This window comes from Echinops telfairi, unplaced genomic scaffold (genome assembly GCF_000313985.2).
Source record: "Echinops telfairi isolate 266 unplaced genomic scaffold, ASM31398v2 ScPeMD7_7459;HRSCAF=8497, whole genome shotgun sequence".
NCBI lineage: Eukaryota > Metazoa > Chordata > Mammalia > Afrosoricida > Tenrecidae > Echinops > Echinops telfairi.
In genome coordinates this window covers 8,220,003-8,234,375 of record NW_022111359.1, presented here as the reverse complement: position 1 = coordinate 8,234,375, position 14,373 = coordinate 8,220,003, and the positions used below count along the sequence as shown (strand labels likewise).

At 37.8% G+C, this 14,373-nt stretch overlaps 2 protein-coding genes across 2 annotated transcripts in view; one reads left to right on the top strand and one right to left on the bottom strand.

The window, feature by feature from the left end:
* LOC101655706 (vomeronasal type-2 receptor 116-like) overlaps nt 1-14,373 on the top strand; it is a 140,768-nt gene that overhangs the window by 120,595 nt on the left and 5,800 nt on the right. The window lies entirely within an intron of this gene.
* Nucleotides 5,962-11,965, bottom strand: LOC105979680 (olfactory receptor 7G1-like). Its single transcript, XM_030888264.1, has 3 exons — nt 11,832-11,965; nt 10,563-10,592; nt 5,962-6,913 (listed from the first exon to the last, which is right to left on the bottom strand). Exons 1-3 carry the CDS (start codon nt 11,963-11,965, stop codon nt 5,962-5,964), a joined length of 1,116 nt encoding a protein of 371 aa, XP_030744124.1.

Genomic DNA, 14,373 nt, shown 5'->3' with positions numbered 1-14,373 from the left:
GAAGAAAACTGATTATGACACTCAACATGCAGATGGTATAATCTTATTGCTGAAAGTGAAGAGGACTTGAAACATTTACTAATGATTGTGTGTGTATATATATATATGTATGTATGTATGTGTGTGTGTATATATATATATACACACACACTACAATATGGATTAAGTTGATTGAGAAAAAAAAATAGTCACAGCGGGAACAGCGCAAACCACTACCTGTCTGTCAGTTTATTGTAATGTGGTAGTTTCAGTGTTGCTATGAAGTAAGACTTCATCTTACATACTTCAGACATATCGGCAGGAGAGATCAGTCCCTGGTTAAGGACATCATGCTTGAATAATTGGAGGGACACTGATTAAGAAGAAGGCCTTGAAGACATAGATTGACACTGTGGGTGCAACAGCGATCTCAGGTGTGAGGGTGGCAAGGACTGAGTAGCATTTTGTTCTATCGTGCATAGTGTTGCTATGGGTCAGAACCAATTTGATGGCACCTAAAAACAAGAAGTACATGATGCTGGAAGCATCATGTCATGGTGGAAGTCATGATGATGAGATGACTGCTCTTTCAAATACGAACAGGTTCAAACAGAGTAAACAGGTTTCAGCAGAGCTTACAGACAAAGACCAGAGAAGGCAGTCAACTTTAGAGGGAGTAGCCATTGAAAGCTTTAAGGGTAACGGCTAAACATTGCTAAGCACAAGAATCTCATGAATAGAAGCAAATACATTGTCAGAAATAGTGTCAAAAGATGAGCTTCTCAGGTTAAAAAAACGCTAAAATTATAACTGAAAAGAGATGCCTTCTCAAAGTAGAGCCAACCAGAATGCCATAGATGGAGTAGAGACTGTGGGTGTAAAACCTTTGGGACCTTCATTGGCTGATGTGGCATAGGTTCAAAATGAAAATAAACAGCTGCAAAAATCTATTATTTACTGGAACTTGGAATTTACAAAGTATGAATCTAGGAAAACTGCAAGTAGCCAAAAATTAAATAGAATGCATAAAGATTGATACCCTAGCATTAGTGAGCTGAAAGGGACTCATGTTGTCTATTTTGCATCAAGTGGGTTGCTACCTGGGAATGACAGGTTCAATAGGAATAGCATAGCCTACATCATCAAAACTAACATTTCAAGATATATATTCAAGTACAATTTTCAATATTGAAATATTTTAAAGTTGTTTCAAGTAATACAACTGGTCTATGTACCAGTTCAGGTTTTGTATGAGCACGATGAAATGTTCTTATTTCCAATTATGATCCACACAGTTGAATGCCTATTCATAGTAAGTAAAACACAACGTTAAACATCTTTCTTCTGTTCTACGCTTTCAAGATACATCTGACAACTGTAATAATATTCCTAACTTCAAATCCTCTTCTGAATTGACTTCAATATCTGGTGTCTATGACATATATATCAGCATAGAAGGAAATCCAGTCCATATAACTATTATTCAAATTTATGCAACAAATACTAACACTAGTGATGAAGAAACTGAAGAATTCTATCAATATCTTCAGTTGGAAAGTGACCAAACATGCCATCAACATGCATTGATAATTATTGGTGATTGGAATGCAAAAAATTGAAGCAAAGAGGAAGGAACAATAATTGGAAAATACAAACTTGATGATAGAAATGAAGCTGGAGATCACATGATAAAAGTTTGCAAGACCAACAACTTTTTCATCGCAAATGCATTTTGCAATAACACACACGGTGCCTCCACATGTAGACGTCTCCAGATAGAATACACAGAAATCAAATTCACTACATCTGTGGAAAGAGAAAATGGAAGAGCTCAATATTAGTAGCTGAAACGCAATCAGGTCTGACTGTAGAGCATATCAGCAATTGGTCATACGTATATGTTGAGACTGAAGCTGAAGAAAATTAAAACAAGTCCCTGAGAGCTTAAATATGACCTCCAGTACGTTCCTACCTGAATTTAGAGCATATCTCTAGAAGAGACTCAACTTGTTGAACGTTGATGTAGGAAGATCTGAAGAAGGATGAGAGAATGCCATACATGAAGAAAGCAAAAGATTATTTATTTTAAAACGGATGACATAAAAGACTCTGAAACTTGCTTTTCATCATAGAGTAGCTAAGGTAATTGGAAGAAGTTATGAAGCCAAAGATTTGAATAGGAAAATTTCAAAGGGAAGCTCAAGAAGATACAGTAAAATATGACAATGAAATGTGCAAAGACATAACATTAGAAAATCAAAAAGGAAGAACACATTCAGCATATCTTAAACAGAAAGAACTAAAGAAAAAAATCAAGCTTAAAGTTTCAATATTGAAAGAGTCTATGGGCAAAATATTGAATCACGCAGGACACATCAAAAGAAGATGAAAAGAACATACAGAGTCACTGTACTAAAAAGAATTAGTGAACATTCAATCCTTTCAAGAGGTGTCATAGGAGCAAGAACCAATGGTACTGAAGGAAGACGTTCAAGCTACACTGAAAGCATTAGCCAGAAACAAGGATCCAGGACATGATGACTTACCAATTGATATGTTTCAACAAGCTGATAATGTACTGGAAGCACTCACTCATCTATGCCAAGAAATTTGGGAGACAGTTACTTGGCCACCTGACTGGATCAGATCAATGTTTTTATCCATTCCAGACGTATATGATCCAACAGAAAGTGAAAATTATTGAATGAGATCATTGATATTACGTGATTCTAAAATTTTGCTGAGAATCATGCAACAGCTTTTGTATGAAGTCCATGTGGCTTCTTCGCAGTTCATTGACTGGGAGCTTCCAGAAATTCAGGCTAGATTCAGAAGATGAATCTTGGCTGAATGCATATAACCTCGGGAAGATTTTACTTGTGTTTTAATGACTATGCAAATGAATTGAACTGTGAGGATCATAACAAACTATGACCCTGAAAAGAATGAGAATTCCTTGAGAAGAATGAGAATTCCAGAATACTTCCTGTGCTCACGAGGAACCTGTACATGGATCAAGAGGCAGTTGTAAATGCATTTAAAGCTTCTGAATTATACTTTAAAAAATATTTTTGATGGCATTTTATATCATGTGTGTTCTGCCACAGTAAAACAAAAACAAACTTCTGACAAGCTCAAAAAGATTCAACCTTTCTTAATAAATTATAAATATATATATATATGTGAATAAAAAGATACAATAAATGGTTTGATACTGCCGGTGTTTGCATAAAAAATATTCTGAAATTCTAGCAATTTCAGTGGTGAATTTCATAGGATTAACAGGACAGTGATCATCAATGGAAGTGAGGAATGAATGTGTTGTGATTGGGATACTGCTTTTGTGGATACTATAGTGTTGATAATAACTTATTTTATAACCTGGTGATGGACATATATTTTATCATTATATAGACATTTGGAGAAAAACAGACATATTTTACACACTAATATATATACGTATATATTCTATTTTCCCAAGCAAAATTGAGGAAATGCCTTATGTATTCCAGATTCTAAGTATGTTCTCCCATCGTCTTCCAATATGCAAATAATGCCTCTCAGACTTGAGTACATAAGGATCTCAAGATAACTATTAAAATGATCATTGTAGAGCTAGAGGTGTCTCCCTTCAAATTCAAAGCAGTAGTTCTTGGGTGAGGTCCATAAATTTGCCATTTGAAGGAGGGTCTCAGGAAGTTCACCTCAGCAGCAAAACTGTGGTCATCATTAAGGGAACCTCAGCACTAGAAGACATCTTTGCTACCTGGCCTCCAGTAGTGATATACACGTTTTCCCCATGAGCTTTTATCCCGTTTGATGAACAGAATAGAAGATTCTCTGTGGTTCCTTAATTCTCCTGTTAGACCATCATTGTTTTTACCACCACACATACAGAGAGGATTCTGACTTACATTAGCATTTTTGTATTTACTGGAAAAATCATTTCCCTAATCCTGCCCATTAATACCCCAAAATTGGTAAATACTTTTAATCTTACCATTTATTGAGTACCTACAACACATAATATATTGGCTTAAATAATCTATATAGATTGTCTTGTTTTTAATAGTTTTATTGGCATACAATTCACATGTCATAAAATTCAATAGTTTCATCATATTGTTGAGAGATCTGCAGACATTGCCACAATTTTAGAACATTTTCTTCTTTCTTATAGTCATTGATTAACTAAGACTAGAAGTAGTCTGATACCAAAAAGTCAAACTCAAGGTTGTTGAGTTGATTATAGCTCATAGTGATCCTATAGGATAGAGAAGAACTGTCCGGTTCCTGTCTAAGATGGTAAATTTTTATGAAATGGTACATTTTTTTGAAAGCGTCAAACACCTCATTATAAAACCAATTTCCTATGAAACAGGTTAAAATAAGGGTAACCAAATATAATTACTGAAGCAAGTGGAAAAATATATGAAAGCAAAAGGATTGCATAGCATAGGAATAAGGCAAGAAGTGAAACATAATAATACTAGTTAAGTTTCTTTGAATACTTATTATATGACTGACATTGTACATAATATCTATAGTGGCAAGGGTGGATTTTTCAGTGGAATTATCTAGTAACCATTCCCCTACATTGGGAATTAGATTAAGAAAGGACACATAATTCTAGTCTCATAGGTGAAAGAGCACTTGTGACTTCCCATTGGCTGGCATAAAACATTACCACTCACTGGTTGGATGTTTATAAAGATAATTTTACTATCTCTCAGTTCTGAAAGTTGGAAGTCAAAAATCAAGTTGTCATTAGGGGTTCCTGCCTTGGTAGGTTGTAGGGGAGAATGCATTCATTGGCTCTTCCCTCTTCATAAAGATCTTTGGTGTGCTCAAGTGCTTTTGTCCTTTACTCATATCTTTTCCTTTAGGGTCATGCTGCCCTAATTTTCTTTGTGTCTCATGCCCTATGCTTTGAGAATGCAAGTGATGGAAATTAGTTCTAACAAGATAATCCAGGCTTAATCTCCTTTACAAAGACATTTTGTCCAACTAGCCATACTATTCATGAGTTCTAAATATTCCTCCTTATTGCCATGAATTTGATCATGACCTCATACAACAGAGAAAATGTGACCCTTTTGAGTTTTGACATTTACATCTTTATAAGAGCAGATAGACTCATCTTTCTCCCTTGAAACAGTAGCTGATTTTGAATTGCTGATCTTGTGGTTAGCAGCTCAGTAGTCCATATACTACCAGCGCTTCTTTTAGAATATCCACATCGCATTTTGAGGGCGATTATCTAACCCACTATAGAGTCATATCGTCTGATGACCCTTTTTAAATAAATCTATTAACAATAGGGACAGGAGGCACAGTATGTTTTCTCTCTCTGGATATAATATGGTGTTATATAAAACGTATTGTGTTACTTCTGCACCTACCACAACATTTTGGAGATTGTGAAGGAAACTATCACTGGGATAAAGCCACCACATGAAGAACTAATAACACCCTACTATTCTGTTTCTGTCTAAAGACATACTCAATGCCATCGAGTAGAAGGTGACTCATAGTGGCCCTATAGGACAGGGTCGACCTGTCCTTGTGGGTTTCTGAGATTGTAACTCTTTACCAGAACGGAAAGCCTTGTTTTTCTCCCACGAAGCCACTGGTGGTTTCAAACATCAGACATTGAGGATTGCAGCCCAAGTCATAACCATTATGCCACCAGAGCTCCAATAGGTACATATTACCTCTAAATCCTTTTTAAAAATCCTTTGAATAGATCTGTCTTTTGAGCATATTAGTCTTGATGGTTCTTTTAATTATTAGAAACAAAGGAATTTGCACTGATGATGTTAAAATATCTTCCAACAATTTAAAACCATTCAGAAAGCATAACTGCCATTTTCTATATATGAAACAGTATGGTCTATGCTAATGCTGACATGCAGAGTATTTATCAGCGCATACTCCAGTAATTAGTGTAACTCTACCCACTGAAATAAGCTAATGACATAATCACTGAAAACAACGTATCTTACCAATGAGTTTTCTCAAGCTTGCCTTGATGTCCCTGTTTCTCAGGCTATAGATAAAGGGATTCATCATTTGAGGGACCACAATATACATCACTGAAGCTAGTGCTGTTTTCTTGGAAGAGTGTTTAAACGCAGAACTGAAGACCACACCAAAAGATGGCCCATAGAATAAAGAAACAACGGAGATGTGAGACCCGCAAGTGGAAAAAGCTTTATATTTCCCACTCGCTGATGGCATTCTTAAAACAGCAGAGACAATCCGAGAATATGAGAATATGATCCCAGACAGAGGAACACCACCCAATATGCAAGCTAAAAAATATAACAGGATGTTATTAATGAGGGCACTGGAACAGGTGAGCTTGAGGACCTGAGCAAGCTCACAGAAGAACTGAGGAATTTCCAGGTCCGTGCAGAAGGACAGACGCAAAACCATCAGACTGTGGAGCAGGGCATCCATCATACTAATGAATAAGGACATTAGAACCAGCAGGCCACAGAAACAGGGGTTCATGATGACTGTGTACCTCAATGGGTGACAAATGGCCACATAGCGGTCGTAGGCCATTATCCCAAGTAGAAAATTTTCGAAAAGACTAAATACCAGAACAAAGAAAATCTGGTTGAGGCAGCCTGTATAAGTGATGCTTTGATTTTGTGTCTGGATGTTCACCAACATCTTTGGGATAGTAATTGTGCTTAAGCAGATGTCAGTAAAGGACAGATTGGAGAGAAGGAAGTACATGGGGGTATGCAGTTTGGAGTCAGTGCTGACAGCCAAGACAATGAGCAGATTTCCAATGACAGTGACGAGGTACACGATCAGGAACAAGCTAAAGACGAGGGACTGCAGTTCTGGATCCGCTGTCAGTCCCAGGAGAAAAAAATTTGAAATGATTGTTTTGTTGTTGGGTTCTATACTGTTGATAAATCTGAGGGAAAATGAGGTGACAAGATAATGAAATGTTTGTTTTCTGGACCAGCAACAACAACATCACCAGAGGCAGAAATTACCTTGGAGAATTAAAGATAAGTAATGGTGGGAAATAAAAAATGATGTATCTTCTATATGCATGTATTTGGTTTCTTTAAAAAAACCTGAAACTGATATAGCAGAACATAAACATTTATTCATTCTGTAAAATGATATTTTGATCAATTTAAAAGCATGTCATCAGTGCTTTTATGATGATTGAAATTATTTAGTAACTGTATCAATAGAAATAGATGCACTCAGAAGCCAGTATGCTAAGTCAATCTGGTTTTCCACCTACTTCTCCAGAGATCAAAGCAGGTGATAGCAATAATGGAAAGAATAATGAAAATTAAAACGAAGATAACAGACAAATTTTATTTCCTTCACCACCATCACAAGAATGCTAGTACATGTCACAATATTTTATAATAACTGTCATGCTTGACAATTGTTAGGTTATGGTTTAACAGGGAAATTCTGGTGATTGTGGAAGGAAAGCAAGTGACTGGTAGATTTTTGAACGCTTCATTATTGGAAAAAAGACACCTTACCCCAAAATGGCAGGAAAACAAAATACCATGGGAAATGGATTCTGTTCATTTTCTACATGTGCTCTCTTCATGCACATCCTTCTCCTGCATGCTCTTGTAAAGCCCCTGGCTTCCTTTCCAATCCGGAACCAATGGTCATTCGTTTACCTGGCTGACATGCTTGATGAATGATCCTGGGCATCTGCTTTGGATGTAGTCCATGTAAGGTCTGTTTTCAGGAAAGACAGAGGATTTGAGTAAGACATCAGGTCCCAAGCAGAAAGAATCATCTCTTGGAATAGAGCAATGTGTTCTCTCTCCTTACAGCAGAAGAATTCGTAAGTGAATTGTCACAGAGAGACTATTTGCAGTCTCTATATCCCTGGAGGCTCAATATCCAAAGGTCCTTATTATCTCAATGCATTTATTATTATTCTAATCCCAGAGCAGTAAAATATGAACGGACCAAATTTTAGGAGGCGGAATTGAGGATTGTTTTAATGACCTGGCCCGAAAGGCCTTTATCTAATCAAGATTGCATTACTGGGGAATGATGCTTAACATCTGATCTTGATTCTGGATCCTGTAGACAGAAGATGCTTAGGAAAGGCAGAGGGACTGAGGGAGTTACAAGGTTGCTTTTCATGTAGGTCATCTGTGGGTAGAGTTTCAGATGTAAGATTTCCTGAAGGAAGGGCTGCTGTTTCAGGGGATCATGGAAGATAATTTGGATTCTCAACTTCCTAAGAAACCAAATATCCAAGATCCGCATTAATCAAACACTTTTATTGTCATTCTAATTCCAGAGGCCTGCAGTTCTTAATAACTAAGACTTCAAAAGGTAAAATTCAGCACATATAAACATGTTTATAGAAATCAGGATGCCAAACCTCTACATGGTCATGAGTATAGTCTCTACAACTACTCATACCACTTCATCTTGCCTATCTTTCCTCTTGTAGATTACTGTTTTTTATTTTTGAAAACAATGCGAGATTGTGTATGTAATGGCATTTATCTTTGTTTCTGTAACTTAGGGTCTTCTTTTCCTTGGTGCCATTGTGTTAGTCACACCCTTATTGTATGTTGCCTTTTCTTTCACCCAAATTAATGCATGACTATTATCTCTAGATATTTTTCCTTCTTTTTCCTCACAATCCTGGTTACTGTCAAATGATCTTTTATTTTTCTGTATGTAACTCTTTCCTTGAGATTTTATCATCGTGGCCTTTTGCAATATTAATCCTTATGTAATTGGTTTAGGGGCCTAACAGGGAGCAAAGATAGTAAATGCCTTAGCCATAACTGAATACCAAGAGGAAATGATTTAATGAGCCTTGGGACCATAGATGAGAGGATACTGAAGGTGGCTTGCAAGAAACCAGTCCACAAAAACTGTATTCTACATTGCTCTTTGATAAGCAGTGCTCAGGGGTCTTCAAAACTAATGAGTGATCATTTAAAAGGTCATTATTGATGCCCCCCCCCACTGTGCTTGTCCAGGTAGACTAGAGAAACAAATCCATAGACTCATATTTGTGTAAGAGAGAGTTTTAAATAAAGGATAATTGTACATTAAGAAAGCATCCCAATCCAGTCCAGTCCAAGCCCACAAGTTTGATAGCAGCCCATATGTCCAATACCAAGCTATAAAGTCCTCTTCAGACTCACAAAACACATGCAATGACCCTAAATGCAGGACAATAACAGACCAGTGGATAGAAAGCCTTTGGATCCAGTGGTGTTGGAAGTATTTCCAAGGTGGCAGGAGTCTCCATGTGGCTTCTCCAGCTTCCAGGGCTGCATCAGGGTAGGTTCATGTGTCTTGCCAGTAGAGCATCTAAGGGAGTCAGAAGAGAGCGAAGTGTCTTCCTCCTCCAAGGAGGAAATACGGAAGTTCCCAGAATTCTCAGGAGAAGGCCATGCCCACACAGGGCCTCATTGCTTATATCTTGACTGACAGACCAGACTCCACCCCTTCACTCATAATCTTCCCAAATTGACACAAGATTAAGTAACTACCACATCTACATATGAATCAAACGATTAAACAACATTAAAGACTCTCACAGTCCACTTTCATCCCATCATGAGAAAATAATCCCAGGTAAGATGAGAGCTTCTCCCTGTAAAAGTGGGTTTTAAAGTGTACATATAAAGGGGGTGATTGATGCCTCATATGCATCAGGCAGGGTCTCTTCCTCTTGCTTGGGAGCCTGGATTAACAGATTACATGTGCTGCGTCAGAAACCTGCCTTCTTCTTGGTGTTTATCTTTACAACTGTGTACTATACGATATTTTTCTTTGTGTGATTGGCTGCTATGGTCTCACTGAAATTTTTATCAGCTTCAATTTGCACTTGCAGATGAGCAATAGATAGGGTGTTTCACAGTTGGCCCCTGGCCTGTTTTATGTTGTGGTCTGTTTGTTTTGAAAACCATTTTATTGGAAGTTAATACAGATATCGTATCTTTCCATAGCTCAATCACACCAAGCAGTATCATACAATTGTTACCACAATCACTTTCAAAACATTATTTTCCTTCCCGAACTCCTTGACATCAGCTCCCTTTTATGCCCACCCAAAACCCCTTATTCTACTTGCTCTCCCTGTAGGTTTATCAATCCTGGGTCTCATATACTGAAAAACAGACAAAAAAATACAACAAAAACTCAAGAGGCTGTCCCAAATGACATAACACATCTGAGATAAACCCCAAAATGCACAAATAGAAAAATACAGAAAAACTTGAGAACCAAATCAAACCTAAGTACATGGGGGTTTTGTGGGGGGAGATCATTTTCCAAGCTTTTAATCATTCAAGACAGGTTTATCCTTTTGATCTTCTGCAGACATCTCTCCAATGCACTTTGTTGAGCAACCATTCTCCTCCCATCCCTCTATTGTGGCTAGAGGGAAATCATTGGAGGCTTATTTCCTGTGTAGATCTCACAAATGTATCTTGGGCTCCCACCGTCATCCATAGACTTCTGCAAACCGGATTCGCACCATTTAGGCTCTGATACTGTTCCTCCTTGGGTCACTAATGCTGGTGTTCTTCCTTCCTGTGGACTGAGTGGATGACACACTTAGATGGCTGCTTCTTTGGAAACAAGCTTTAAGATTCCAGATGCTTTTTTACCTGAAACCCAGCACCGTGTCATTTCTTCACCACATACCGCGTGCTATAGCACTCATATCTTCTGTGTCCCCCTCCTGAGGGCGAGTACCAAGCAGGGCCGTGATGTAACAAAAAATTGTTCTTTAGCTGGAGATAGGATTTAGTACAAGCCCAAATCCCATTCCTGGATCTATGTTTTTGATTTGTTTGTTTGTTTTATTTTTTCTTTTTCTCCCTTTGGATTCCTTCAAAACCCCATTGTTAATTAATGGTAGAGAGTCTTATCGATCATCCCTTGGGGCATAATGATCTTCTGTTAATATTGTCTTTTATTAGCCTCTGGCACTAATTTTTTCAAGCCCTGTTGTGAGAGGGATAATGATACAATGTAGACTAAGTCCATATCCCAGTCTCTGAATTATTCACTTGTGCACGTTCAGTCCTTTAGTGACAGGACATTATTTACACAAATAATGGGGGTTAGGTGTCCGGGAAATTTTACAATAATATTAACTGAGAATATCAGTCACAGGTTTGCCAGAATAATATATATCTTAGGACAGGATATAGGGCATTGATGTAACAAGACCATGTTTTTCTACCTACCAACAGTTGAACAATCTTGGTACAGCTGTCTTTCACTTCTTCAGACACCATGTATTTTCCGTGTTAAATCCTCAGGTCATCCTTAGGGTCCTACTGTGTCTGAGGTAGAGTCTCATTCACCCAGTGGATTTTTCCATGTCAGATATTACTGCTGCAACCTCTGGAGCATGTCATGTGCCCTAAAGATCCAAGATTCAATGCCCCAGATTTCCCCGGCACCTGACCTGGGCCCCCAAGATGCACCCAGAAACCTGGGTCAATAGGGCCCATTCAGTGCATACCACCATGGACACCACCCCCCCACCCTGCCTTAGGCTCTCCAAAAGCATTTTTAGTCATTCTTCTCCCCAACTGGAGATTAGGGAGATTTTCCTCCCAACCGTCACGCAGTTCTGTTCCCCCAAATGGGTTTACTCCCTCTCCTCTCACTTGACTTGATTTTCCCATCATTATCCTTCATCCCTCTGATGGAGCTGTCTACCTCACTGAGGGAGACCTCAGCATAGCTTTGCATGACAGCCATTCTTTAGACAACATCCCCCCCCCCTTGTCTTAACCATTTGATCCTAGCTGATGTGAGGTGCCCTTCAGCAAAGTGACCGTCAAAATATGTACCTAGAGAGGATGGTGCATGGTTCATTGGCATCTGTCACGTCATGGGCTGGCTTTAACTGCTGGTACTGAACTTCCCTATCATCTCTCCCCACACATGTATTCCATATAGAGACATACAAATTTATAGTCACCATTTTTCTTGCTAAAAAAAACTATTTACAACTAAAAAACTGTTAGTCTTGCAAGATACTCTCCTGCCATCTCCAGCTTCTTTGTTTCCCTCTTTTGCATTCCAATCACCAATAATTATCAATGCATCTTAACTGCATGTGTGATCAACTTCAGATTAGAGAGACTGTAGAATTCTTTAATTTCTTCCTCTCTAGTGTTAATGGTTCATTTAAATGTGAATAATAATTGTATAGACTGGATTTCCTTAATTGCACATAGCTATTACCTTTTTACAAACAACATTGTATTTTAAAGTATATCTTGGTTATCTTTTTTGACAATAATGGTGATGCCATTCCTATTGATTTTGTAATTTCTGGCATAGTAAGCCATATGACTGTCTGACTCAAAATGATCAATACCAGCTTATTTTAGCTTGCTAATGCCTAGGATAATGCCCTTTATGTGATCCATTTCATTTTTCACAATTTCCAAAATATGTTCAGATTCATACTTCATACATTCAAAGTTCCAATTATGAAATATTTGCAGCTGTTTCCTGACATTTTGAATTGTGCTACATCCATGTCATTATGATTGACTCTATTTGAAAGAGCAGCCTTTCCTCAGTCATATTTTGTGTGCTTTTAGACCAGAGGGATTCATCTTCTGGCCATACATCTGACAATGTTTTGCTGCTATTTATGATTTTTTCAGTGTCTGACACATATTTCCCTTGTTATTACGTTTTCAGTAGCTCATTTATCAGACATGCACCGTCAATTCCTTCCTCATAGTCCATAAGTTCTTCTGAAATCTGTTCACTTTGGATGATCCTGATGGTATTCAAAATACCAATGCAAAGTTTCCCGAGTCACCAAGCCCTATAAGCCACCAAAGTAGGACAAACTGACAGACACCTGGTGGTCTGCATCAAGAGGTATGGAACATTTATTTATGTGCAGTTACTTGTTATATCAAAACCCAATTCAGGCAATTTGAACAATCTTAACTCTATTCACTTCAGAAATACACAAGAAACAATGAACTATATGATATCCCTGGGCTCCAAAATAGAGTAAAGTTTTCTACTTCCCCAAATGGAGCTGAAATATAAAAGCAAGATGAACTTTAAAAAGGAACACAAACTGAATGTGCTCAGTGGGCTGAAAGGCATTCCTTTGGTTTTATGTTCACAGCAAAAATTGTCACGGGGACCTTCGTAATTGGAGGGCATAAGGACTAAATACCCTTTGAAAGCAGGTATTTGAAGCTAAGGGATGAGACGGAGCTTCTCAATTTGAGTAATGTGGGTGAGTCCCGGGGCTTTGGACACTGTACTGACAAATTGCTGTACAGTGGACCGATTATTATGGCCGTACAATACATGATAGTTTCAGACTTGAAGCCCAAGAAAGAACTGGAGGAAATGCCCGATGACACATTTTTGAAAGTTTGTTGTCGTCTCAAGGACAAAAGGACTGTTGATTAATATGGGTGACTGAGAACCTGCCAAACAAATAGTGAGCACACGATTGGAAAAAGAGAGAGAAAATCCATTCTGAATCAGATCAGCCAACCTCCGTCGTGACTCATGGCGATCTGAAGTGTGCCATAGGAGAGCAGCTTACAATAACTAGTTGCTGTTTCAAAGTAGACCTTTAGGGTTTTTCCCCAACGTTCCTCTGTGTGCAGTTCAATATCTTACATGTCTGGTAGCAACCAAAAGATTTAGTGGTTTTCACTACCCAGGGACTCTTATTTATTGAAGTAGAATCTGTGAATCAAAATAATAAAATCTAGGGAGAAATATTCTCTTAAAATAGAAAAATCCCCGAAACTCTATAATCAGCAAATATTGATAGAACAAAAGGATAAATAAAGAGTTCGATAATAGCCAGTGACTTTAGTAATAACTAGAACATCTAGATAGGTGATCAAGAAGAACATATACGAACCAGAAAACTTTATAAACCATCAAAGTGTAAAGAAATAACAAGAAATGTGTAAGGTGAGAAATTCTTTTTAAAATTAATTAATAAATCATTTTATTGGGGGCTCTTACATATATTATAAGAATCCATACATCCATTATATCAAGCGGACATGTACAAATGTTTCCCTGAACAGTTATAAAACATTATCTTTCATCTTGAACCCTTTGATATCAGTTCCTCTTTATTTCCTCGCTCCTCCAACCTGCCACCCCTGTGAACCCTGAATACATTATGTATTGTTATTATTATGTATACATATCTTACACCGCCTATTCTATACTTTCACCTACAATCCTGGTATTCGTCCCCCTCAAGGGGAGTGATTCCACCATCATTGCTATCCATTCCCCCTCCCCCCCTTTGTTAGACAGGGTTCTCTAGAGAGACAAAATGAGATTGCTAATAATTATTTATATATATATAATATATATATA